Consider the following 22,679-nt stretch of genomic DNA (forward strand, 5'->3'; position numbering starts at 1 on the left):
TTGGGAATCTGGGTTTGTTGCTACGGCTTGCGTGTTCGCTAGAGTCGTTGGGTAGTGAACATGATGGTGAAGTGATATGTCTAGGCTGAGTATGATGTGGATGTTTCTGGGTCTCGTCCATTTCCTTGATATCAAGTATCAGTTCGTAGTCATTGATATGAGAATCGGGCATCAAGAATCATCATCAGCTGTGAGATACGATACCTAGCCTGCATGCATGTCCATGCCATCTAGACTGCGGAGTACAAGCTTTCCACCGTGCCCCCTGCTGTCTTTCCAACCATGGACTTAGGGTTGACTTCACATGGATAGCGACGGGTCCGAGGCAGTAGTTTTGAGTAGCCCGAGTCGTCCTACGTCATTTTCCACGGCGGTACCCGGGACCGATAAGTCCTTATCGCTCGTCAATTAAAAGGCTTATCGGCACGTGATGTGGCGGCGGCCTCGACCGCGACCGCGACGCCTCCGACTCTTTCTACATCTTCATCGCCATCCATAACCTAGTCCGAGCCTACGATCCGGACAAGTTAAGAGAGACTTGAAAAAATGGCAACCGACCGACCGTCAACACCTCCACCGCAGCCGGGCGCCACCAAGCCCGGTGAGCTCCCTCGGGGCCCGCTCACTCCCGAGCAGCTGCGGCGGATCGTACGTCCTCCTTCTCATCATCACCGCTCCCTCGAGCGTAACCTGACCCTCCTGAACTGTGATAGGAGATCAACCGCATGAAAGCCAAAGCCATCCGCGAACAGCGCGACGCCGAAGCAGCCGCAAGCGCCACACAACCCACGAAAGGCGTCAAAAGAAGCCACACCACCATGACCTCACAACCCACCCCATCCACCGTCCGCGATGCCACCGCCGCCGCAGCCACCAACCGACCCCTCGACACCATCCGCCCGGCGCGCAACTTCACGAAGTTCGTCGACTACGACTTCAGCAAGATGACCGACACCAAGGGCGGGTTCCTGTCGACGGAAGACGATCCCTACAACAAGGCGCTGAACGTGCACGACCCGAAAGCCGAGCAGAAGCCCGCCGGCATGACGCAGAAGGAGTGGGAGCGGCAGGTGCTGCTGAAGGCGCTGCGGCGGGAGCGCGCGGGCCCGTTCGAACCGGGGCTGAGTGTGTTGGAGGAGAAGGAGAAGCAGAAGGCGTGTCGCGAGTGCGGGAGTCTTGAGATTGACTGGAAGTGGGAGGCGGAGTTGCGGTGTCGGGTTTGTCATGCGTGCAAGGAGAAGTTTCCCGAACGGTATAGTCTGTTGACGAAGACGGAGGCGAAGGAGGATTATCTGTTGACGGATCGTGAGCTTTTCCTTTCTTTCGGGTACCCCGGGGGTGATGGATTGCGCTGACATTTTCCCACGGTAGCGGAACTCCGCGACGAAGAGCTGTTGCCGCATCTGGAGCGGCCGAATCCCCACAAGTCCACGTGGAACAACATGATGCTCTACCTGCGGTACCAGGTCGAGGAGTATGCCTTCTCCGCGAAGAAGTGGGGGTCGCCCGAGGCGCTGGATGCCGAGTTCGAGCGGCGCGAGGGCGAGAAGAAGCGGCGGCGCGAAGCCAAGTTCAAGACCAAGCTGCAGGACCTCAAGAAGCGCACGCGCGTGGATGCCTACCGGCGGAATCGGATGGGCGCGGCTGGTGGGGAGTTCGGCGATGATCTGGGGAATGGCGGGCGGCATGTGCATCAATGGGGCCGGTCGGTGGAGAATCCCGAGACGGGGATTGGGGTCAAGACGTGTGTGGATTGTGGGATGGAAGTGGAGGAGTTGGAGTTTTGAGGGGGGTGGATTCTGCACCTGAGTGGTGATACATAGAAGTAGATTTTAATTGATGAGGTTACGAGCACACACTACACGACGGTTACGCACGGTTGATCGACGCACACCGTGTGTTCGAAAGGCGCCACCGCAGCAGGTGGCCTCGCCGTCTCCTCGGTAGATTGCACATGTCCAGTGTCCAGTCCCTTCGCTTCGGCTTCGAGCATCTCCGACCCGGGACTAGGGCTTGCTCCGTGGCCTGTTAATGCAGCCAAGATCTTTAGTCCCGATTAGCGGCTGCCCTCCCACGAGGCTATATTTCTGGACCGTGTCCCTCAAATCTGACATATCGCACCATCAAGCATGCGAACTCGAGATGCCGTGCTTTTTCGCCCGAATATCCCTACGGGTCCAGCTGGCCCTGGCCCTAACCCTGGCCCTGGCCCTGGCCCTGGCAACCCACGCCCCAACTTATCCTGATACCGCGTCTCACAACCACACCGACCTCGAATCCCTCTTCCGACCGGTCCTCTCGCCCGGCGCGCAGATCCTCTACCCGAGCGGGCCGAACTGGACAGACCGGATCCAGCAGCGCTGGTCCGCGTACCAGGCCCCGTCGTATAGCGGAGCCATCCGCGTGGCGACCGTCGCCGATGTGCAGAACATCGTACTCCTCTCCTCCTGTTCCCCTACCCAATTTTGGAAGTATGTGCAAGAGCAGAGCTAACGCCGCCAAGATCCAACTCGCCAACGCCCACGACATCCCCTACCTCGCCACCGGCGCCGGCCACGGCGTCTCGGCCACGCTGGCGACCCTGCACGCCGGCATCAACATCGACCTCAGTGACTTCCGGTACGCGCACCTCAGTCCCGCCGGCGACCGCCTCACCGTCGGCGGCGGCACCAAGTTCCAGGAGATGTGGGATGTGCTGTACGCGGCTGGGAAGGAGATCCGTGCGTTGTCCCTGCCTTTCTTGCCCCCATCCCATGGCCCCCTCCCCTCCCCTCCCCTCCCCTCCCCTTTCATCAGCGATGCTCTACCCCCCTTTAGCTGACTCTGTGTGTGGTGTTGCACGGGCAGAAACCGGCGCCGCCCAATGCGTCGGCGCGCTCGGCGCCACCCTCGGCGCAGGCATCGGACCCCTCCAGGGCCGCCGGGGGCTGATGATCGACGCCTTGGAGTCTGCGACGCTCGTCACTGCGACCGGGGAGGTGGTGACTGCGTCGCAGACGGAGAACGCCGACCTCTTCTGGGGCCTGCGCGGGGCCGGGTGGAATTTCGGGGTCGTGGTCGAGGCTACCTACAACGTGTACGAGGCTACCAATGCGGGCCAGTTGCTCGAGGGCGATATGCTGTTTGCGGCGAGTGCGAATGCGAGTGTTTGGGAGACGCTGCGGGAGTTCGATGGGGAGGGGTTGTCGGATGTGTTGGCGTTGACGGTGGTTTTGGGGTGGAATCCGGGGTTGGATATGGTATGTTGCTGTCCCTTTGCTGAGGGAGGAGGAGGGAGGATGATGGGGATGCTAAGAGCGGCAATGAACAGGCCACCATCCTCGTCAACATCATCTACTACGGTCCCCCCGAGGCCGCAGAACCCTACATCCAGCGCTTCCGCGCGCTGGGCCCGCTCCGCGAACGCGTCACCCCGGTTCTGGCGTGGAACAAGCTCTACACCAAGCTGTTCTTCAGCGAGGACCCGTCGCCCTGCGAGCACGACCTGCGGCTGATCTACGGCGGGGCCGGGCTGAAGCGCACCGATGTGCCGACGTTCGTCGAGTATACGGATCTCTTTGCGGCTTTCGCCAGGGAGTATCAGGGGCGCATCGCGGCGTCGGTGGTCTTCTCGCGCTTCCCGACGCAGGCCGTCCGGGACGTGGATGATGCGGAGGACATGGCGTATGCGTTCCGCGAGATCGAGACGCATGTGCTCTTCAAGGCGACGTTTGTGGATGCGGATGACGCGGTGGAGGAGGGCGTCAATGCGTGGGTCGTGCAGAGTCGGGAGTGGTTTGCGCGGACGAGTGGGTTTGAGGATTCGGACAGGCAGGGCCAGCTGGTGCTCTACAATAACTATGCGCATGGGGACGAGGGGCCCGAGGTGTGGTATGGGAAGCAGAATCTGGTGCGGCTGGCCGCGTTGAAGCGGAAGTGGGATCCGTTCGAGAAGTTTAGTTTCTATCATCCGGTTCCGGTGGATTATGGGGTGGAGAGTTGGCGGGATTAGCTTATCACTTGATTCAAGGAGGTTGGTTGGGTACAGTGTAGCCAAAGCAAAGCTATATAGAGGTTGGTATCGAGCAAGCCCCATCGTTGCACGGCACCGCGTAACCTTACTTGCGATAGTGGATCACTTCCCATCATACACCTGCTCCCCGGTAAGCGTAAACACCCCCTTCGGCCGGTCCGCCTCCTCCACAAACTCGGGCTTGATGTACCGCGCCGTCAGCGCGAATCGCAGGTTCTTCTCGGGGATCACCGAATGCTACAGCAGCAGCATCGTCAGCGTCAGGTTCTCCCATCCTCCACTAACCCCATGATGCTCTTTTTGGAGGAAAGGACAAAAGTGAGAAATGAAAAAAAGGTTACCTCATAAAACCGCTGCACCCCCTCTCCATGCATGACCACCAAATCCCCATGATTGAGCTCCATCCGCAGGCACGGCGACGCCTCCCCCCTCCGACCCCCGGCAGGGAGTCTCCGGCGCTGCGCGTCGTATTCCTCCCGCGTGATCTCGCCCGCCTTCCGCGCCTGCTTCAGCGCCTTCCGCTCCGGGGCATGTGCGCACCCATCTAAAGCCGGATCCTCGTCCAAAATGCGCTTGGCTTTGGTGTACCCGTGGTAGTACTTGTACTTCATGCGCAGGAGCATGGTGGCGCGGGCGCCGAGGGAGAGGGTCGCGATCGTGGGGCCGAGCGAGGATTCGCCGTCGTCGTGGTACTGTGTCACGTTCTTGTTATTAGGGGCTTGATGGGGGAGAAGTGGGGAGTGGGGAAAGGGGAAAGGTTTGGGGTCCAGGGGTTAGGGGTCAACCTGCTTACTCCGATCTTCATGTCCTCCATATACCCCAAAAGGAGGAGCTCGTTGGGCGGCAGAAAGGCGTCACCCGCGGTAGTGACCGCTTGCTCCGTCGCCCAGGTTAGGCGGCCTAGTGCCCGGAGGATTTCGTCGCTGGCTTCGGCGAAGCTTTTGCTCGCCACCGAGACGACATATTTGTATGGGCAGCCCTGATGGAGTTAGATTAGCCTGTTGGCGGGGAATATACGAGGGGAAAGGGCAGAGGGAGAGGGCGTACATAGTTCACTGCGTAGTGGGAAGTGAGGGTGCCGCGGACTGTGCAAGAGGTCAGCGTGATGATAAATAGCCAACGAGGTATACGAACCGACACTCTGTTGTAGCGGATACCGCTGGAGCCCCAAATCCACCGACTGAAGCCGTTTGAACAGATCATCCGGCCCGTTGGCACGGGTGTTGATCGCCCGGTTGGCCACCAGATGCGTCACGGACCCAACCCCAGGCAGAGTATATACCAACTTTCGATACGGATATAAGGATGTGTCGTCGACGCTCGGGAGCTGCAGCTTCGGGTCGAAGTATAGAGCCCGCTTGGCGGGATGGATCTCGAACTCGTCAATCACGGACCGGACCGAGAGCGGTGAGACTTTGAGGTATCTGTCAAAACTGCACCGATGCGATTGCTTGGACAGGTCCTGCAAAAGCTCGTCGGCGCATTTCCATCCGCGCCAGAACCGCCGCGCAATGCAGCGAGAGCACAGCGGACACACGATCCCCTTCCAGGCGATGCGTTTGAAGACCAGGTCGCCCTTGTCCTCGGACAGGGTCGCCAGCAGGTCCGGGACCAGGTCAAAGTGAGGCTGGATCTGCGGGTCGGGTGGGAGTCGGGCGCAGAGAAATGCCGCGTTGAAGCTGAGGTGCCCCGGCGGTGTCGTGGTGCCGCTGACCTTCCAGAACCGGGAACAGGACGGCGTCAGGCACATCCAGCCCTCGTTGTATACTTGCTTGCTTTCGTGGTCACAGCTCGCACAGCTTTTTGTGGCTGGGCCGATTGTGAAATCCCGTTGCTCCACAGGCAACGGTGTTGTGCCTGGGGCCGCCCACCAGCTTGTCGCGGCGAGATCCAGCTTCTCGAAGCGCACTTTGGCGCCTTTCTTCGTGCCTATCTTTTCGTACCAGACGTCTGTGATGCGGAAGTAGGCCATCACGTTGTATCGGTGGGGGAGCTTCCTGTTCAATTGCTTATTTCGGTCTCCTGGCAAGGAGTCAACACTAGATTGCACCTCAAGCCGGTAGGCTACGTACCGATAATGAGTCCGACGGGGTTCTGCATCCTCCAGCTGTTCATCACGCTGCTGAAGGTCGCGCTATCAGTATCTTGATCTTTGAGCAGCACGAGATTGCCCTCTGCGTCTTTGGTGCACCCACCGCCACTAGCTGCAGGGTTAGTCTATGTCTATCAAGCTCACTAGGGTATTTGGCAGGCTCTGGCTCTAGTGTCACTTACATTCGAGTTATGACAACTTCGTCATCGATGTAGGCCCGGATCCCCGAGTCCGCATCCACCAGACAGCCGTAGCACAGACTTCCGTTGTAGTAGTAGCCTCCCTGGGCGGAGCGGAACCAGGGAAGGGCATCGCAGAGGTCAGGACGGCACTACACTCGCATTAGGGGACTTCCATCACGATCTTCTGTGGGGTGGTATCAAACCTCTGCCCATGCCGGTGGCTTTCCCTGGACCGGTGGAAGGTCGTTCTGGCGATCGCTCTCTCCCACAATCACATCCTCGCTATGCGAGGTTTCTGGTGAATTTGACTGCTCACAGCTGCTAATATTGGCAGCTTTGCGTGATCGAGTGACTCGTCCGCTCAGCACAGCCTGTCGAACGGGCTTGCCGGTTTTCGTGCGCTTTTGAAGTGACATTGTATATACCTTGGGGTATCAATTTCGCACGACGGAGTTGGTGCCGAAGAGACCTTTGAGAAAGATGCAGTCTTTGAAGATCATGTTTGACTCCAAACGCCGTCATGATTGAGTCAGGATTATTCGAGTGCGGTTGATGAGGTATGGTAGACATCACACATGTTAAGCACGTGCTTGTGCCCCTTCGCTTACTCCAGGCTGAGGTTGCGAGCGTAGCTGTTTAAAAGTGGGATGCAGCCCTTATCGGGGCTGCGTACAGTGTGTGCGCTTCTATCATATTGATCGTCACCCTCAGATTTTGTGCTGGGAGCACGCATGTGCGATTAGACATCGCAATATATCTATTGCCACTAAAAGTGCAGCCGGATCTTGCTAATCGTAGCAACGAGGGCATTCATACGGGACATTAAACTTAGCCTATAACAGGTAAGCGTATACCCTCGCATGTACTTCACACTATAGAATTGTACCATCCCACACTTATCCATGATAGCGTAAGCTCAGCACAATGGCGGCTTCCTGCAGCGAGAGAACACAAGTCGGCCAGGCGGTGCAACCAGACCAAGGCGGCCGACGGCCCGTCCATGTCCGTCTTCCGTCAGGGGAGCTAGGTCACCTGACCACGACCGTGACGGCTTGTGGATTCGAATCTCCGACAACAACTTGACAAGATTTTCGGCAGATGGATCAATCAAACTACTGTGACTACTCCACTAGTGCAGTGTCAGGCGACTGAGTTTATAGAGAGGTCCAGAGGATCCATGCCTTTTGAGTAGAGGCAAAACGCCGGTGGGTGCTTAGTCTCGAGGCCAGCCGTGTTAATTTCCGGGCGAAGGAAGACAACGGAGGCAACGTGGACCGAGCGACGGTCGAGACCTGCACTTGAGACACGAGGCAAAGGGCCGGCCTAGTAGTAGGGGAGGAGGAAGATCCTTTGGTTCGATATTTTTGGGTCCGTGTCAGGGGGTGTGGCCGATTGCAGATTGGAGATTGCAGATTGGCAGTTCCCTGAATGATGATGATGATGATGGAAAGGAGATCAGGTGTTCTGGTGTTGTGCAGTGAATGCAGTGTGCAGTGTGCAGTGTGCAGTGTATGCCGTGAATCGCTCTCTTGTCCACGGAATGGTCTCCGTGTACTCCACCCATCAACTGGAGCAACTGGAGCAACTGGAGACTTCTCCATGATAACGCGGCAGGAATAAGGCGGAGACTGCAGTGGACTTGCAGTGGACTTGCAGTGGACTTGCAGTGGGTGTCACTGACTGCACTGTACTAACTGTCCTCAGCCCCCCCCCAAATCCTCCCCTCCACCAACCAACGCAATTCCCGCCCGCACCTCTTCTTTCAGGCCTAGTCTCTTCTCCCACCCGTACTTGCAGGTCTCCCTCCCTCAGTCTCCCTCAGTCTCGCTCTCTTTCACTCTCTCCGTCGCTCCCCCCCTCTCCATCTCCCTCAACTCTACTCCATCATCTTGTCGGTCGCTTTAATTTATCCCTTCTTCTGCTTCTCATTAAATATTAATTGATTGATTGACTGATTGATTAGCTTACCCGGGTCCTCCTTCTCTTCTCTCTTTCCTTCTTTTCTCTCCCTTTCTCCCCTTCTGCTGTGTCCTACCTTACTTCCTCTTCCTCCCTCACCTGCATCCACGGTTCTCCCCTGACTTTCCCCTGTCACTTGCGCTGGCTCCCTCTGTTCTGTACCTGGCAGCCACCCACGCCTGGTCCCTCCGGACGTTACAGCTGGATGCCCCGGTGTGGAATCGTCCACTCTGAGTCGTCTACCCAGTGACTTGCAGGCATTCCGACTGGGAGGGGAAAGAAAGTCTCCTACCCACTCCCATTGCCCCAAGCCTGGGAGCTCCACTTCGATTTGCATTCTGCTATGCGCGTTGTTGCCTGCCAATCTCCCACCCAATCTCCTTCCGCCAACAGTCATTCGCTCATCTGAACCTCTTCACCTTCCTTCCTCTTCTTTCCTCTCGTGCGCTCTCTTTCTTGTATGACCTAGCATCCAACTTTCACGACTTGACGTCTGTCGAGTATTACACTCTTTTTGATTGCCAAGTCAATAGCCCACGTTCTTTACGCCGTTGATCGGCCTGCCACTCTTTTTTCGCCCTTTCCGTCTCTCTTTCTCCCTAGCCTCTTTGTTTCGAGAACACAGCTTTCTACGACCCTTCCGACCGACTCCCTCTCATCAACCATCTCTCTCACCACGACTCAGCACTCCATCGCCCGTCATGTCGTTCCATCCTTCCGACTCGACCACTCCTAACGGTAGGCACTCTGCGATTTGTGTCAGTGTCGCCCGATTGCTAACATGCCTTCTCTAGTCCTCTACTCCCGTTCCCTCCTAGCCTTCCGAAGCTGCGTACAATGCTCCTCTTCAGCGCCCGCTTGCCCGACCTGCGACGATGGCTACACCTGTACCATGGTCAGTCAATCTTGCACCCAGTGCGCGACCACGAAATGCGTCAAATCCCCGACCAGCGGAGATTCGGGTTCCTCGAGTAATTCCGGTGGCGGCGGCACAGACGCCGGTGCTATTGCAGGGGGTGTGGTCGGTGGTATCGCCTTCATCGCCATAGTGACGTTCTTGGTATGGTGGTTTTTCATCAGAAAGAAGCGCAAGGAACAACAAGAAGCATCCGAAGCGGAAAAGTCCAGCGTGGCTGCCGACACGAGACAGTCAAGGAAGTCCACGAATTCGATCGCCTCTACCGTTCTTACTCGCGCCTCGAACGTCATCCAAATCGCTTACATTCCTGGTGTCACCAACCGCTCGCCCCCAGAGACTCCCGGCAGTCTGGTGCCCCCGGTTCCACCACTCCCTGGTGCCCACCCCGACCAACATTTCTTTATGCCGGGTGACCTTCGCGATTCGGCCTGGTCGGAGATGTCCAACGAACGTCGCAGCATCGCCCCGAGTCTCCGCAGCAGTGTGGCCACCACCATCTACCGCAACAACGCCATCGTCAGTCCGATGCCGGCTCAGCAAGTTATGCGCACGCGTGCCGCCGTGGTCAACATCAATGGAGCCAACGGCGATGCTCCCGCGGTGCCGGCCATTACCCAGGCCCAGCTTGCCAAAGCCGGCCTCTCCGCGGCCACCACCAACAGCTCGATCGTGGCCCGCACGGTGACCGCCAAACCAGTCATGGTTCGAGGCGCATCGAAAAAGAAGAAGGAAGCCACCAACGGCCCCGCCGGCGTCCACACCATCGAGGAGCAATCCGAGACCTCCAGTGCCAACGTGTCTCGATCCACTAGCACCAAGCAACCAGACCCAGTCCCTACGTCCGGGTTTGACGCCAGTTCATCCGATGAGGAAGACACTACCAAGCGTTCTAGCCAGGCCCGCAGCGATCACGCTACCGACGCCAAGACCGACGCGCAGTCGCGTCCCGCCACCGTGATTGAAGATTCGCCTGCCGTCAGCCAGAGCCCGTTCCAAGACCATCCCCGGGCCGAACCCAGCGCCCGGGCATCCTCACTCCTCGAGACCCCGGAAGGGACACGCTCGAATCGAAGCAGCCGACACATTCCACCGCGAGTGGAAAGCCCGTTCTCGGATGCGAATGAGGTGAAATGAACGGCATGACACTGCCTTTCGACGAACGTTTTATGGGACCCCAGACCATCTATCCTTTTGATTCTTCTACTTAGCTGGCGACATTGGCGCAATGGATACCACATACACACTATCCTGTGGCGCAGAGCCGCGGGAGTTTACTTCTCTGTATCTATGATTATACATTTATGTTTCGGTGGTCTTGCTGTCATTGGGCGAGATTGCCGGAACGGTTGATATTTTAGGTGTGGCTATCAGACTGAATAAACTATAAATAGTACGCACTGGAAGCTGTATACCGAGGAACAAGCCGGCCAAGAAGTCTTTGTAAGATGGTGTCAGTAGGGCCTTGAGCCGTCGACAAAAGGCATCGAAATGAGTAGCATGACGACAGAGTAAATCCAAGATAAGTCATCTTATCGAGGTTATGTGCTAACCACACCTTCAGAATATAATCTACAATTGTAGTCCATCAAGACTCATGGCACGATGCTCACGCACACGGATTACGGTACTGATACGGAAATACGGCGATCGGATAAGCACCGAGCGGAAACTTCAATAGCCGGGGCGAGGCTGCGGGGCGTCGGCCTTTGACTTTGCTGTCTGACCCTCGGCAATTGCATCATCCCCATCTGGAGGAGCTCCGCTGTGGTGCCCCGCATTGCACTGACTTGCCATAAGGGGTGTTTGTTTGGTGCTTGGTTGCTTTAAAGGGACTCGTCCCCCACGTTCGTGGGATGATGATGAGTCGTTCAGCCATTGCGAAAAAGTGACAAGTTCTGTGAATCACCAGGCATTGACATCGCTGCAACTGGTGAGATTGCATTGAACTGCCTTTCGCCTAACCCACGAACTTGACGGATCACCTTCGAGACATACGACACATCTGACGAAAACAACAACACCAACAACAAAAACACCCACCAGACCACCGCACAATGTCCATCCCTGCCCTCTTCTCCCTCGAAGGCAGCACTGCCATCGTCACCGGCGGCACGCGGGGCATCGGCCAGGCCATGGCGTACGCTCTCGCTGAAGCGGGCGCGGATATTATTCTAATTCAGGTGTGTGGTGCCCCCAAACCAAAACTACCAGAACAAAACCTCCCCCTAGCGAGTAAAACCTGAGCCGGATTCCTCGTCAAACCCCTCCACAACAAGCTTCCTAATCCAGTCTCCAAGCTAATCTGGGTCCGATACACTGGGAATCATAGCGCGACGAATCCAACACCACGACCCGCGACGAAATCACTACCCGCCTGCACCGCAACGCCCACATCCACATCGCCGAGCTCTCCTCCCGCGACGCCCTCAAACAGATCCTCCCCGCGCTGACCGCACAGGGCTTCACGCCCAACATCCTGCTCAACTGTGCCGGCATCCAGCGCCGGCATCCGAGCGAGCAGTTCCCCGACGAGGATTGGGATGAGGTATGCAGCTGCCACGGGCAGTCCCCGATCCTAACCCCGACAGATCATCCCCGACCACCGGACCCCACACTCCATCCTCCCCACCCCAGACTAATCCCGAGACGTAGGTCCTAAACATAAACCTCACCTCCGTCTTCACGCTGTGCCGAGAATTCGGCGCCTCCCTGCTCGCCCGCCCCGCCTCCGATTTCGAGGCGAGCAACGGCCGCCGCGGCGCCATCATCAACGTCGCCTCGCTGCTCACCTTCCAGGGCGGGATCACCGTGCCGGCCTACGCGGCCTCCAAGGGCGGGGTGGCGCAGCTCACGAAGGCGCTGTCGAACGAGTGGGCCGCCAAAGGCATTAATGTCAACGCGATCGCGCCGGGGTACATCGTCACGGATATGAATACCGCGCTGATTAATGATGCTGCCCGGAACGCGGGGATTATGGCTCGCATCCCCGCGGGGCGGTGGGGCAAACCCGAGGATTTTAAGGGGGTGGTTGTGTTTTTGGCGAGCGCGGCGAGTGCGTATGTTTCTGGGGAGGTGGTTACTGTTGATGGGGGGTGGATGGGGCGGTAATTCGAGAGGTTTGGGGGGAGGGGAGTTGGATGTGTATATAGTTTCTAGGAGGAATTCATTGTTTGGGTGATTGATGCTGAGATTGGAAATTCTTGCTGGTGGTTCATGGGGTTTGAGTTGTGTGGCATGGTTAAGGTTGGGTGTACAGTAGGTGTGATAGGGCGTTTATATGAACAGGCTGTCGTCGCCAATGGAATTGAACAGTGGGTAATACGGGTACAGTTGTTACACGGTGGACTCTAAGCATGAATCGGATTGAAGGCTGAACGGGCTGCATTGCATAGTTTATTTCTTGTTCTAGGCCCAAGGTGCCATTCGCGACCTTGATCCTAGTAAAACCGAGTCCGGCTCTTCAACATCAAATATGCCCAGCCAGAGTCGAGCCCCCCAGCCAAAACAACCTGCCACCGTAGTTAGCTATGCAACAACCAAGGGATCTGGAGCACTTATAAAAAAAAGGGCCGTTCCCTCACCGCGGGCCCTCGGTGAGGGAACGGCGGTCCACCACCCTGGGCCATCCCTCGTGTTCAACTCCTGCGTTGCCAACTACAACTTAAAGCGCAGTCCTCTCCCCGCGACCCACACAACACCTCCCCCCCACAGCGTCGGAAACAACAGGAAACGAGACAGACAAGCACTGAGCTTTGATCCCCTTTCGAGGTCCCATAACAAGCCTCCTGTACGGATCCGAGACAGCAGGAGAGCAATGCTGCACAATCTCACGATCGAGAGTCTACCAACGCAACGTTTGCAGCGGCATTGCCGAAGCGACGGTCAGGACAGGCGGCACCAGCGTGATGGACACAGTCGGTGGCCAGATATACCTCACGCCCTCAGTTGAGATTTCAGTCTTGAATCATTCCAGATTTCGTGGCTCGAGCCCCTTTGACCAAGCATACTATCTCCCATCGTCGAACCTTCATTGCGCAGATCATGACCTCATGTCGCCTCCCAAGATCAACGGCCTCTCAACCTCATGTGTGTGATACAGTACCCCCGCGGACTAGTTTTTGATTCCTCCCCACTGCTGCCAGTGGAGGGCATGGAGAAACGGACAAACAAAACATCCATAAAAACCGCTTCCTTCTCCCCAAGGGGAGGGACCATAGCCGAAGCTATGGCCGAGTCAGCGCCCATCGATCTATCTGCACCCGCTCGATGCAAAGAGATGGTTAACACGATCGATCGGGACCTTTCCAAGGAAAGCGCAGATCGGGTGGCTTTCATGCCGTGATCCACGAGTCCACTAGCCGGTCTCGTACCCGGGATGATCGAGAGTTGGAACGCAGGGAGCGAAGGCCCCAGTCAACCCTCGGATTGGGAGCATGCGCGGGACAGCCGAGTCACACCGACCAAGGAGGCCAACCGCTTTAACCCGGTTAGGGGCGGAGAAAGATACATAATGCATGATCAGAGACTGGTTTCAGACTGGAAAGCGACGAACAAGCCCAAGGGGGGGTTCCTCATGGCATCATCCGATCGACCATGAGGAAGTCATCCATTTGCAATTGACCTCGCTGCGGTTTAACCCGGGCTGGAACGGTGAAGCACCTGGGCCATTCCAGAGATTAAACCGGTTTCCGACGAGTGGATCAATCCAAAGACTCGATGACTGTGTGTGAGGCAGCAATATGTCCGAGGACACACGGTTTGTCCGTATTCAGGGAAACCAGCTCGCACATGCAATGATCAAGCTCACAGTTGTAAGTTTCCTTGAATCGGCGCCCACTATGAGCTCCCAATGACACCTCCCGAAGAAAGGTGCCCGGCATGCTCCACCTGCCTTCTCTCTCGAATCATCAGCTCAGTACCACGGCAACAAGTGAAGACTGTCCGGTGTTGATCAGCACGTAACACTCAGCATTGGTAGACCGACGCGTGCCCTGCGGCGGGAACTGCATGGTAACCGTCTTTTTGCGCACCCGCGGAGAGTGGCGCTCTGAGCATCGGGAACCTTTCGCCTCCTCGATCCCCCGAAAGCGATGCGAGTCAACTAGTGGGCTCAATCCGCCGTGCATGGCCGTGAAACTTGCCGCCGGCGAAAGCCGTTGGCACCGAACCGACGGGGTTACATTAGGGTTAGACTCCCCAGCGAGCTGGGAAGCGTAACAGGGGGTAGATTCTGTATGAGGTTGCCTCGAACGGCGAAGAGGGAGAAGGCCAGAGACCCAACAGGAAACACATGAGAGCTTGTCCACCCATGGAAAAGCACGAAGAATGAGTCCAATAGATACCCGTGGGCGTCAAAAAGACAAAGAGAGTCGCGATTCCGAAAGATGAGAAGGACAACGTAAGAGGTAACCTGAGTTTCCACGACTGCGATGGTGGAGGAAAGAGAGAGAGAGGAGCGAGTAAACACGCCGGGAACGGAGAAGTAATGAGACTCCCCGTCCACACGCGCGCGCGATCTGATGCAAACCATACAAACCATACAAACCCCACAAACGCGTCATCAATTCTCAAGCACCAGGTCTTGACATCGAAATTGGCAATTTGTGGACCGGGCCATCCATTGCTGGTTCATATGGAGCAATTTAACCGAGTTCGGCCACAGAACCCCGATTTTTAAGTATAGCTACTCGCTTTATTTATTGGACACATTGACGACATGAATAGGTAGAGGCTTGGACAAAAGGATGAAGACCTTTTGCTTTGATTCTGCCTGAGACGGAGAAGTACTGCGTTATATTCTTCCCGAACGTTTTCAGTTTGGACGTGTGCTCGTTGAGACAGAAGATGGTGTTAGTCGGCGAATCGGAGCAGCATGGACCTATTTCAAGTGCTGGATCTCTCAGAACCATCAGTGCTGTATGTACATTTCACCTTGCCCAGGATCAGGAAGCTCCATCTCTGAAAGTCCTGGAGATCTGGAGACTGTGTGCTCTATTGCTTTGGGAAGTGTAGGCTGGCTTAAATCTGACCATCACCTAGCAGTCGTGGTTCAACAGAAATAAATTAGTTGAAACAGAACCTTTCATTTATGTACATAGTCCTATCATTGCTCATTCTACCTCTGTTGCTCCCTCCACTGTCACCAAGCATCCCAATTACGACGGATTGGCAGGGAGCGCATCCTCCAGGTCCTGGGAGAGGTTCTCATCGTCGTCGTCGTCGTCGTAGTTCCCTGAACTATCGTGGTGATCGTGGTAATCCTTGTGTGGGAAGTCGAGATCATTCGACAAGGCGGCGCTGCCTGCATCTGGGACTTTGAATTGCATCATCAGTCATCGGTCTACTTCATAGACTGCAAGCAGAGAGATCATACTGCCGCGCCTCGTAGAGCCTTGGTTGAACGGATTCTCGGAATTGTCCTTCTCGCCCTTTTTGTCAAACCCGCCGGTAGACATGTAACCCTTGGGAAATGATGTCATGTTGGATGTGATGTTTGCGCTAATATGAGATATGTGGCTATCGGTGACCCAAGTGGTTCGAGAAGAGTAGGCGTTTTATACAGGACCTTTACCCTTGTGCTTGGTTATGAAGTCATGATGTCATTTAGAATTGTGGCAAAGTAGAGCCAAGGTTGTGCATTGATCGGTAACCCAATCGTTAAGTATAATTCCGCCGTACTAGCTGCTTCATAATAAGCATTTACATATTAAGTGATCTCCGGTGGGATTACAGGAAGGTCGTGACTGAAGTATATCCGGATTATTGATTGAGATTAGTATCAGTCAGGGTGAAATATGGTATCTGCTAGGATAAGAATTACGAGAATCGAAGGAGCAAAAGGGTAACACGGGACAGGATATATGAACAGGAGATGGCGCTGCATTACGTCGAGGTCAAAAGGCAGGGTCGGGCACACACAAAAGAGGTTGCGTCATCTAGAGCATGGTGCCGGGGACGAAGATGAAGAGAATGCTCAGCGCGGTGGCCACAAAGAAGGCGATCAGAGCCGTCGCCGTGGCGCGCTTGTTCAGGAGCTTCCGCACATATGGTTCGCGGATCGGAGACCAGGTCATAAACGTGTATTCGCTGTAGCCCAAGAACGCCATGACCGGGTCAAGTTTGTACTGGTACGAAACGAGGAAGTAAGACGCAACGGCAAAAGGCAATATCAGCTGTGACGCGAGTCAGCAAAGGTCGCAAGTCCCGGAGTGGCAGCGATTGACTTACCCAGCACCGTATATGTCGGGGCTTGTCGCGAAGCACGACGTAAAAGGCACCCCAGAAGCCTCCACCAAAGCTGATCAGCGCAAACGCCAGACGGGCGATGATGGACAGAGGTACTAGGTTTCCCAGCGCCTTGGCCTGCAGGAACCCGGGGAATGCATCGCGTTCCATCGCCTGGAAGACATAGTCCTTAGCCGGGTCGAACACCTCGGGGTCATCCCGGCCGTGGTCTTCGACATGATCGATAATCGTCGTCACCATCTCTTCCGGGAGAACAATTTCTCGCTCGGCCCCGGGAAGCAGGTATGTGTACAGAATCTTCTCTGCGCTTGCGCGGATATCCGCCCGTGCCACAGTGTGCCCGGGCGACGGCGAGTCGTTTCGAGTCCCGGAGCTATCTTGCGGGGGCTGCTCGTTCGACGCCATGCGGGCAGCGTTCTGTGATCCCAAGCTGCTCTGCGGCGAGTGTCCCGAAGTATGGCCGTCCGAGCGGAGGAACGCCGACAGACGTTGATTTGCGTCGCGGTCTTCTAATTCGTAGAGGACATGGCGCGACCCCGAGGGTCCCGCTTCGACTAGAGGGATATCATTGAGATGCTCGATGTTGTCTAAGGCAGCGGAAGAGCCTTTGCTGTCGGCCTTTTCCAGATCAGGCGTCGCGACGAGAACGGATCGGCGCAGCTCACGAACATAGTGGCGGCAGAGGGACATATGCTGTGAGACATCCAGCCTGAGGCAAGCATTCAATCAGCGACTGTGCTGCGCGCGAGACACACATTATTCTGAGGACCTTTATCACATACCAGAAATCTAGATAATCCACTGATCGCTGCTGGTCGCGCATGTAAATGTAGAAGGAAAAGAGATCGACGGGAGCGAGCGTTCGCCGACTGAGAACTTCAAACAGAGTCGGCAGGCGATTGCGCTGCTCCAGCTCCGAAAGCGAAGGAGATGCCATGGCTGAATGAATGGTAAGCCAATGCTATGACTGTGTATTGGTTGCGCTGCGTGTTTTGTGTGTTTCTGGTGTCGCACCAGGCCGAGGGGCCGAAAAGGGGAACGAAGGTCCAGAGCGAATTGAGTTTGGATGGGAATAGGAGTCGACGGTACGGTACGTTCGAATTGAAGTCGCACACGAGAGATCGGTTTACGGCGAGCGCGAGCAATAACGAACGAAGGTAGGTAATGACGATTAAAGAGGGACGGGCACACGTTGGGGTTTAATTAGTGCTTGGGCATGAAACTTGCAACAACACGCGGGCGGGCTCGGGGCCAGTGCAAGCCAGGAGTCCCTGCAGAGGGACCCGAGGCAGTAAACAAAACACCCAGCCGACTCCAGGTAGGTGAAGATCACGGAAGAACGATGAAAGCCATGCAGCAGGCTTGCAGTGACAACACAGACACAAAGATGGAGGGACGGGGTGGCAGGCAGTCGGGAAACGAAGGAGGGGGAAAGTTGAGTAAGAAAGAGAAGCACACCAGCCTACCACCGACCGACGGACTGACAAGACTAGACGTGGTGGAAGTGGTGGTGGTGGTGGTGGATGGCCAGCCCAGTGGGCACTGCACTGCACTCACTGCACTGCACCTCCCGCCCGCCCGCGCAGCCACAAAAAGAGCCCTCAGATTACAGTACCACTAGTGCAGCTCTAGTGCCTGACGCCGCAGGTTTTGATTCCGGCGGTGACAATGTTGATCCGAAATGATTGGCCCCACCTGTTGTTCATCAAATAAACGAGGTCGAGAAACGTTATTTCAATTCCTGGGACTGCGATGTTGACCACGGCATGGCATGTTTGCTTTGGAGCCTCATCTCATCTTGAAACCCAAACACAAAGGTCATGGTGGTAATCGGATGCTGAAGAGTACTCCGTAGACCAAACCAACAAACCCGCTACGTCAGCTCTGCAACTCGTTTGGTGTTACTCGACGCCTGCCTAAAAAAAGGAATCGGGAAGATCCACTATCGAAAAAGTCCCCATCGGTTCGCCTTGCCGTGGCTGGTTCCTGATCGTCACAATAAAATCCAATAACCTTCCCAAAAGGAGCATCTGCCGTTGGCAGGCGACATGTCCAGTTGCCTACGTCAGTTACAATGCATCAACGCAAGGTGTAGGGCAAGTTAGGAGGTACTGTCCAGTACAAAACTCATCCATGTCAGCTTACGGGTCCAAAGAACGGAGTACTTTTGCATTGCATTCGAAATTATACCAAGCCGTTCCAGCCACACACGTCTGAGAGAGTTGTGTGTATTCAATGCCTGGCAATCGTAAAACGTGCTGTTTTGAGACATGCATGAGTTCCTGAAACCACTACAGCTGAGCCCGCGGATTGGTCATCACAAGAGTGCGTGCCCAAGGAGATATTTAAATCCGGCTCCGGGCCCAGACCCCCGAGAATTCTACGCTAGACCGACACCAGATAAGCAACCTCCATCTTTAATTAACCGTCAGCCCGTCTGGTGCACTGCTTGCTGCAGGTGCCAAACACCCAATATCCGCTCGCAGCACTGGCCTTTCTGTTTCCACCATGAGTGACGGGTATGGCCCGTCCCAGAGTTCTAGTGGATTGTCCCTCCACCGAAACGGGCAGGAAAAGATCCCATGAGGAGCTTCCAGCCGAGGCCACCGAAGCCGCCACCGCGACCATACCGCCAGCACAGCAATCGGGCAAGAGGGGTCGCAGAGATGGTCGCTCGACTTCCGAACCTGCTACCACAGATGATCCTTCATCGACGCAGCCGGGTAAAAAGCGAAAACGAGCCGCTGCACCCTCCAAGCAGGCCCCATCCACCCCGTGGCCCGACGCGTTCAAGCAGCTATCGCGCACCCACCGCGCCCTGAACCTCGTCTACACCTTCTGCTGCACGCGAAAGCACTTTGCGACCACGTTCAGCAACATCAAACAAGCCGTTCAAGCTCAGTTGCAAGGCCAAGAGTTGACAGTGGAGGACATTGCTCGTGTTCGGGTGCTTGTGCCGCGAGCAGTTCGCTTCGAATATGTCGACGATGCTAAACTCGAGCTTATGACCACGGGGGAGAGAGAGGTTCAACAACTAGGATATGGTAGGGACATGTTTCCTGAGACGGACGGCGTTCCGACCAGGACCCTGTTGTTCGAGCTTGTGGATCAGGATCTCAAGCGGGAGGTGAGAGATCCCAAAACCGGAGAGCCGGCCAAGCCGAAACGCAAAATGAAGGACGAGGACCTCAAAATGCCGGTATTCAGTCAGAAGCAGATGTTAGGCCTTATCGAGAAACGCAACAAGAAGTTCAATGACGCGATCGACGAGTTTCTGATCCGCTGCGAAGACGAGAAAATCGACCCTGTTATGCTACTGGAATCGGAAAAGGATGCGTACATTCCAATCCCTCCGGATGATGATGAGTTGACGGCCTTGACAGCCGTCAAAGCGCCACCTCAGATCCCTAAGGTCCGGAAATCCATGTCAGACATCGTGGACGAGATCCGGCAGATGGATTGGTATACGGCACAGATTGTTCCCGAGGGACATCGAGTGTTTGAAGCACAGGCTCCCATACATGCAGAGCTCAATTTTCAGCTCTCCCAGAATCTGGTCAATGCATTGTACAATACCAAGGGCATTACTCAATTATATTCCCATCAGGCAGAGGCCATCAATCACTTATACGATGGTCACAATGTTATTGTCTCTACTTCCACTAGCTCGGGAAAATCCTTGATCTATCAGGTGCCCATGTTGCATGAGCTGGAGAAAGACCCTGCCAGCCGCGGGATGTACATATTTCCCACCAAGGCGTTGGCACAGGACCAGAGACGCAGTATGCAGGAGCTGCTTCAGTTCTTGGACGGTCTCCAGGAAACCATCGTTGAGACATACGACGGAGACACACCCATGGCCACACGGAACCACATTCGAGATGAGGCGCGGATTATCTTCACCAATCCCGACATGCTACACATTACCATTCTGCCTCAAGAAGGCTCCTGGCGTACGTTTCTGAAGAATCTCAAGTTTGTTGTGGTCGATGAGCTGCACGTGTATAATGGACTATTCGGATCCCATGTTGCATTCATCATGCGTCGCCTACGCCGCATCTGCGCCGCTGTAGGTAACCGTCAAGTGCGATTTATCTCCTGCTCGGCCACAGTAGCCAATCCGGAAGCGCACATGAAGGCCATTTTTGGAGTTGAAGATGTGAAACTGATCGACTTCGATGGCTCTCCATCGGGACGCAAGGAATTTATGTGCTGGAATACGCCATTCAAAGATCCTAACGACCCAACATCCGGCCGCGGGGACAGTGTCGCCGAAACGGCACGTCTGTTCTGCCAGCTCATTTTACGCGGCGCACGGGTTATCGCGTTCTGTCGGATCCGCAAGATGTGTGAGGTTCTCTTACAAGCTGTGCGGACGGAATGCCAAAATCTCGGGCGCGCCGAGGTTGCGAAGCTCGTCATGGGCTACCGCGGTGGCTACAGCCCGCAAGACCGACGTGTAATTGAAAAGGACATGTTCGAGGGCCGATTGATGGGCATTGTGGCCACCAATGCCCTCGAGCTAGGAGTCGACATTGGGTCTCTCGACGCCGTCATCACTCTGGGGTTCCCCTACTCGATCTCGAATCTTCGCCAGCAGAGCGGCCGCGCAGGTCGACGTAACAAGGATTCGCTTTCGGTTCTTGTCGGCGACCGCTATCCCACCGACCAGCACTATATGCGCAACCCCGAGGAACTGTTCACCAAGCCCAATTGCGAACTCCAAGTCGATCTAGCCAACGAACTGGTCCTCGAAGGCCACATTCAATGCGCTGCTTTCGAGATGCCCATTCGACCCGATGAAGACAGCACCTACTTCGGACCACAGCTTGCCGAATTCGCCGCGACTCGCCTCACCCGCGATGCTCTGGGCTACTATCACTGCCACGAGCGCTTTCGGCCGCAGCCATCCCGCACTGTTTCCATCCGTGACACTGAAGACCAGCACTTCGCCGTCATCGACACGACCAACTCGCGTAACGTGGTTCTCGAAGAGGTGGAAGCCTCGCGTGCCTTCTTCACCATCTACGAAGGAGGCATCTTCCTCCATCAGGGTCAAACGTATCTCGTTCAAGAATTTCACCCCGATCGCCATTTCGCGCGCGTCATCCGGGTCCATGTGGACTGGAATACTATGCAACGCGATTACACCGATATCGACCCCATAGAAACCGACTCTATCCGGTTCATCAACCAGAATCCGTTCTCCATCACCGCCTCGGCCGCCGCCGCCGCCAAAACCGAAGGTCCATCCCAATCGCCCGAACCGCTGAGTCGCGCATTCTTTGGTTCAATCCGGATCCACGCCGTCGTCTACGGGTTCTTCAAGGTCGACAAGCGCGGTCGCATTCTGGACGCCGTCACGGTCGACAACCCCCCCATTGACATCTACACCAAGGGGATGTGGCTGGACATCCCCAAGCGGGCGCTGGACATCCTCCGCTCGCACAACCTCAACATCGCGGCCGCCATCCACGCCGCCGAACACGCCATCCTCTCGCTGCTCCCGACCTTTGTGATTTCTTCCCCGGGGGACGTCCGCACCGAATGCAAAGTCGCGAAGAAGGAACTCGGCCGGGGCCTGCGCCTAGCCGCGGAAGAAGGACAACCGCACGAGGGCCAGACGAGGAAGCAACTGGAGTCGAAGGTCAAGAAAATTCTCCAGCCCCCCGCGCGACAGCGTCCCGCGCGGTTGACCTTCTATGATGCGAAGGGCGGGCCGTGCGGATCCGGCATCGCGAGCAAGGCATTCGAGTTTGTGGACGTGTTGCTGCGCCGGGCGGTGAAGCGCATCGAAGCCTGCCAGTGTCTCACGCCGCAGGGGTGCTTGGAGTGTGTCTGTGACGAACGGTGTAAGGAGATGAATGAGGTCATGAGCAAGGCCGGGGCCGGGGTGGTGCTGCGGTGTCTGTTGGGGTGGGAGGTGGACGTGGATGCTCTGCCGTGGGGGGAGGAGGTCGATCTGAGTGGGATCTGTGGGGTTGGTGGGGAGGAGCTACGCGGCGGGTTCGAGACGGTTGTGCCTGCGACGGAGGTGCCGCTTCGCTCTGAACGGTAGATGGTCTATATTGAGGCTGGACTTGCCCAAATGTGTATGTATAACATCTACACTTGCCCCTGAGATGGTTGACCAGGAACTTCCTTGGCTATTAAGAGAACATCCAAGACTCGCCTATGTGGAATAACAACAATAGAGAAATAGAACAGTCACATATCTACAATTACGCACACCGCTGTCATTCAAGTATCCTGATATAACCACTTTCCCCA

The 22,679-nt window shown here is 56.0% G+C and overlaps 10 protein-coding genes across 10 annotated transcripts; 6 read left to right on the top strand and 4 right to left on the bottom strand.

The window, feature by feature from the left end:
* Positions 1-546: 546 nt before the first annotated feature.
* rad14 (DNA repair protein RAD14) lies at positions 547-1,787 on the top strand (the record flags this gene model as incomplete). Its single annotated transcript, XM_025631049.1, has 3 exons — positions 547-648; positions 714-1,305; positions 1,372-1,787. The coding sequence occupies 3 exons, from the start codon at positions 547-549 to the stop codon at positions 1,785-1,787; spliced, it is 1,110 nt and encodes a 369-aa protein (XP_025496322.1).
* Positions 1,788-2,142: 355 nt separating this feature from the next.
* Positions 2,143-3,991, top strand: BO82DRAFT_397872 (FAD-binding domain-containing protein; the record flags this gene model as incomplete). The annotated part of the gene is made up of 4 exons (XM_025638978.1): positions 2,143-2,433; positions 2,504-2,720; positions 2,848-3,239; positions 3,311-3,991. 4 exons carry the CDS (start codon positions 2,143-2,145, stop codon positions 3,989-3,991), a joined length of 1,581 nt encoding a protein of 526 aa, XP_025496323.1.
* Positions 3,992-4,114: 123 nt separating this feature from the next.
* BO82DRAFT_397873 (uncharacterized protein) lies at positions 4,115-6,702 on the bottom strand (the record flags this gene model as incomplete). Its single annotated transcript, XM_025638979.1, has 8 exons — positions 4,115-4,249; positions 4,354-4,704; positions 4,806-4,991; positions 5,060-5,097; positions 5,147-6,034; positions 6,085-6,212; positions 6,287-6,435; positions 6,490-6,702. 8 exons carry the CDS (start codon positions 6,700-6,702, stop codon positions 4,115-4,117), a joined length of 2,088 nt encoding a protein of 695 aa, XP_025496324.1.
* A 1,335-nt stretch (positions 6,703-8,037) lies between these two features.
* BO82DRAFT_116168 (uncharacterized protein) lies at positions 8,038-8,834 on the bottom strand. Its single transcript, XM_025629841.1, has one exon. It carries the CDS (start codon positions 8,640-8,642, stop codon positions 8,193-8,195), a length of 450 nt encoding a protein of 149 aa, XP_025496325.1. The 5' UTR covers positions 8,643-8,834; the 3' UTR covers positions 8,038-8,192.
* A 112-nt stretch (positions 8,835-8,946) lies between these two features.
* BO82DRAFT_397874 (uncharacterized protein) lies at positions 8,947-10,298 on the top strand (the record flags this gene model as incomplete). The annotated part of the gene is made up of 2 exons (XM_025638980.1): positions 8,947-8,983; positions 9,040-10,298. 2 exons carry the CDS (start codon positions 8,947-8,949, stop codon positions 10,296-10,298), a joined length of 1,296 nt encoding a protein of 431 aa, XP_025496326.1.
* A 452-nt stretch (positions 10,299-10,750) lies between these two features.
* Positions 10,751-12,272, top strand: BO82DRAFT_326219 (putative 2-deoxy-D-gluconate 3-dehydrogenase; the record flags this gene model as incomplete). Its single annotated transcript, XM_025632907.1, has 3 exons — positions 10,751-11,344; positions 11,494-11,709; positions 11,817-12,272. The coding sequence occupies exons 1-3, from the start codon at positions 11,219-11,221 to the stop codon at positions 12,270-12,272; spliced, it is 798 nt and encodes a 265-aa protein (XP_025496327.1). The 5' UTR covers positions 10,751-11,218.
* BO82DRAFT_116215 (uncharacterized protein) lies at positions 12,251-13,171 on the top strand. Its single transcript, XM_025629842.1, has one exon. It carries the CDS (start codon positions 12,637-12,639, stop codon positions 13,111-13,113), a length of 477 nt encoding a protein of 158 aa, XP_025496328.1. The 5' UTR covers positions 12,251-12,636; the 3' UTR covers positions 13,114-13,171.
* A 2,070-nt stretch (positions 13,172-15,241) lies between these two features.
* Positions 15,242-15,643, bottom strand: BO82DRAFT_428615 (uncharacterized protein; the record flags this gene model as incomplete). Its single annotated transcript, XM_025640452.1, has 2 exons — positions 15,242-15,477; positions 15,538-15,643. The coding sequence occupies 2 exons, from the start codon at positions 15,641-15,643 to the stop codon at positions 15,320-15,322; spliced, it is 264 nt and encodes an 87-aa protein (XP_025496329.1). The 3' UTR covers positions 15,242-15,319.
* A 456-nt stretch (positions 15,644-16,099) lies between these two features.
* rgsB (putative RGS domain protein (Rax1)) lies at positions 16,100-17,346 on the bottom strand (the record flags this gene model as incomplete). Its single annotated transcript, XM_025631064.1, has 3 exons — positions 16,100-16,336; positions 16,392-17,118; positions 17,192-17,346. The coding sequence occupies 3 exons, from the start codon at positions 17,344-17,346 to the stop codon at positions 16,100-16,102; spliced, it is 1,119 nt and encodes a 372-aa protein (XP_025496330.1).
* A 1,495-nt stretch (positions 17,347-18,841) lies between these two features.
* Positions 18,842-22,624, top strand: BO82DRAFT_350429 (ATP-dependent 3'-5' DNA helicase). The gene has a single exon (XM_025634149.1). The coding sequence runs from the start codon at positions 18,931-18,933 to the stop codon at positions 22,465-22,467; it is 3,537 nt and encodes a 1,178-aa protein (XP_025496331.1). The 5' UTR covers positions 18,842-18,930; the 3' UTR covers positions 22,468-22,624.
* The last annotated feature ends 55 nt before the right edge of the window (positions 22,625-22,679 follow it).

This window comes from Aspergillus uvarum (assembly GCF_003184745.1).
Source record: "Aspergillus uvarum CBS 121591 unplaced genomic scaffold BO82scaffold_4, whole genome shotgun sequence".
Lineage (NCBI taxonomy): Eukaryota > Fungi > Ascomycota > Eurotiomycetes > Eurotiales > Aspergillaceae > Aspergillus > Aspergillus uvarum.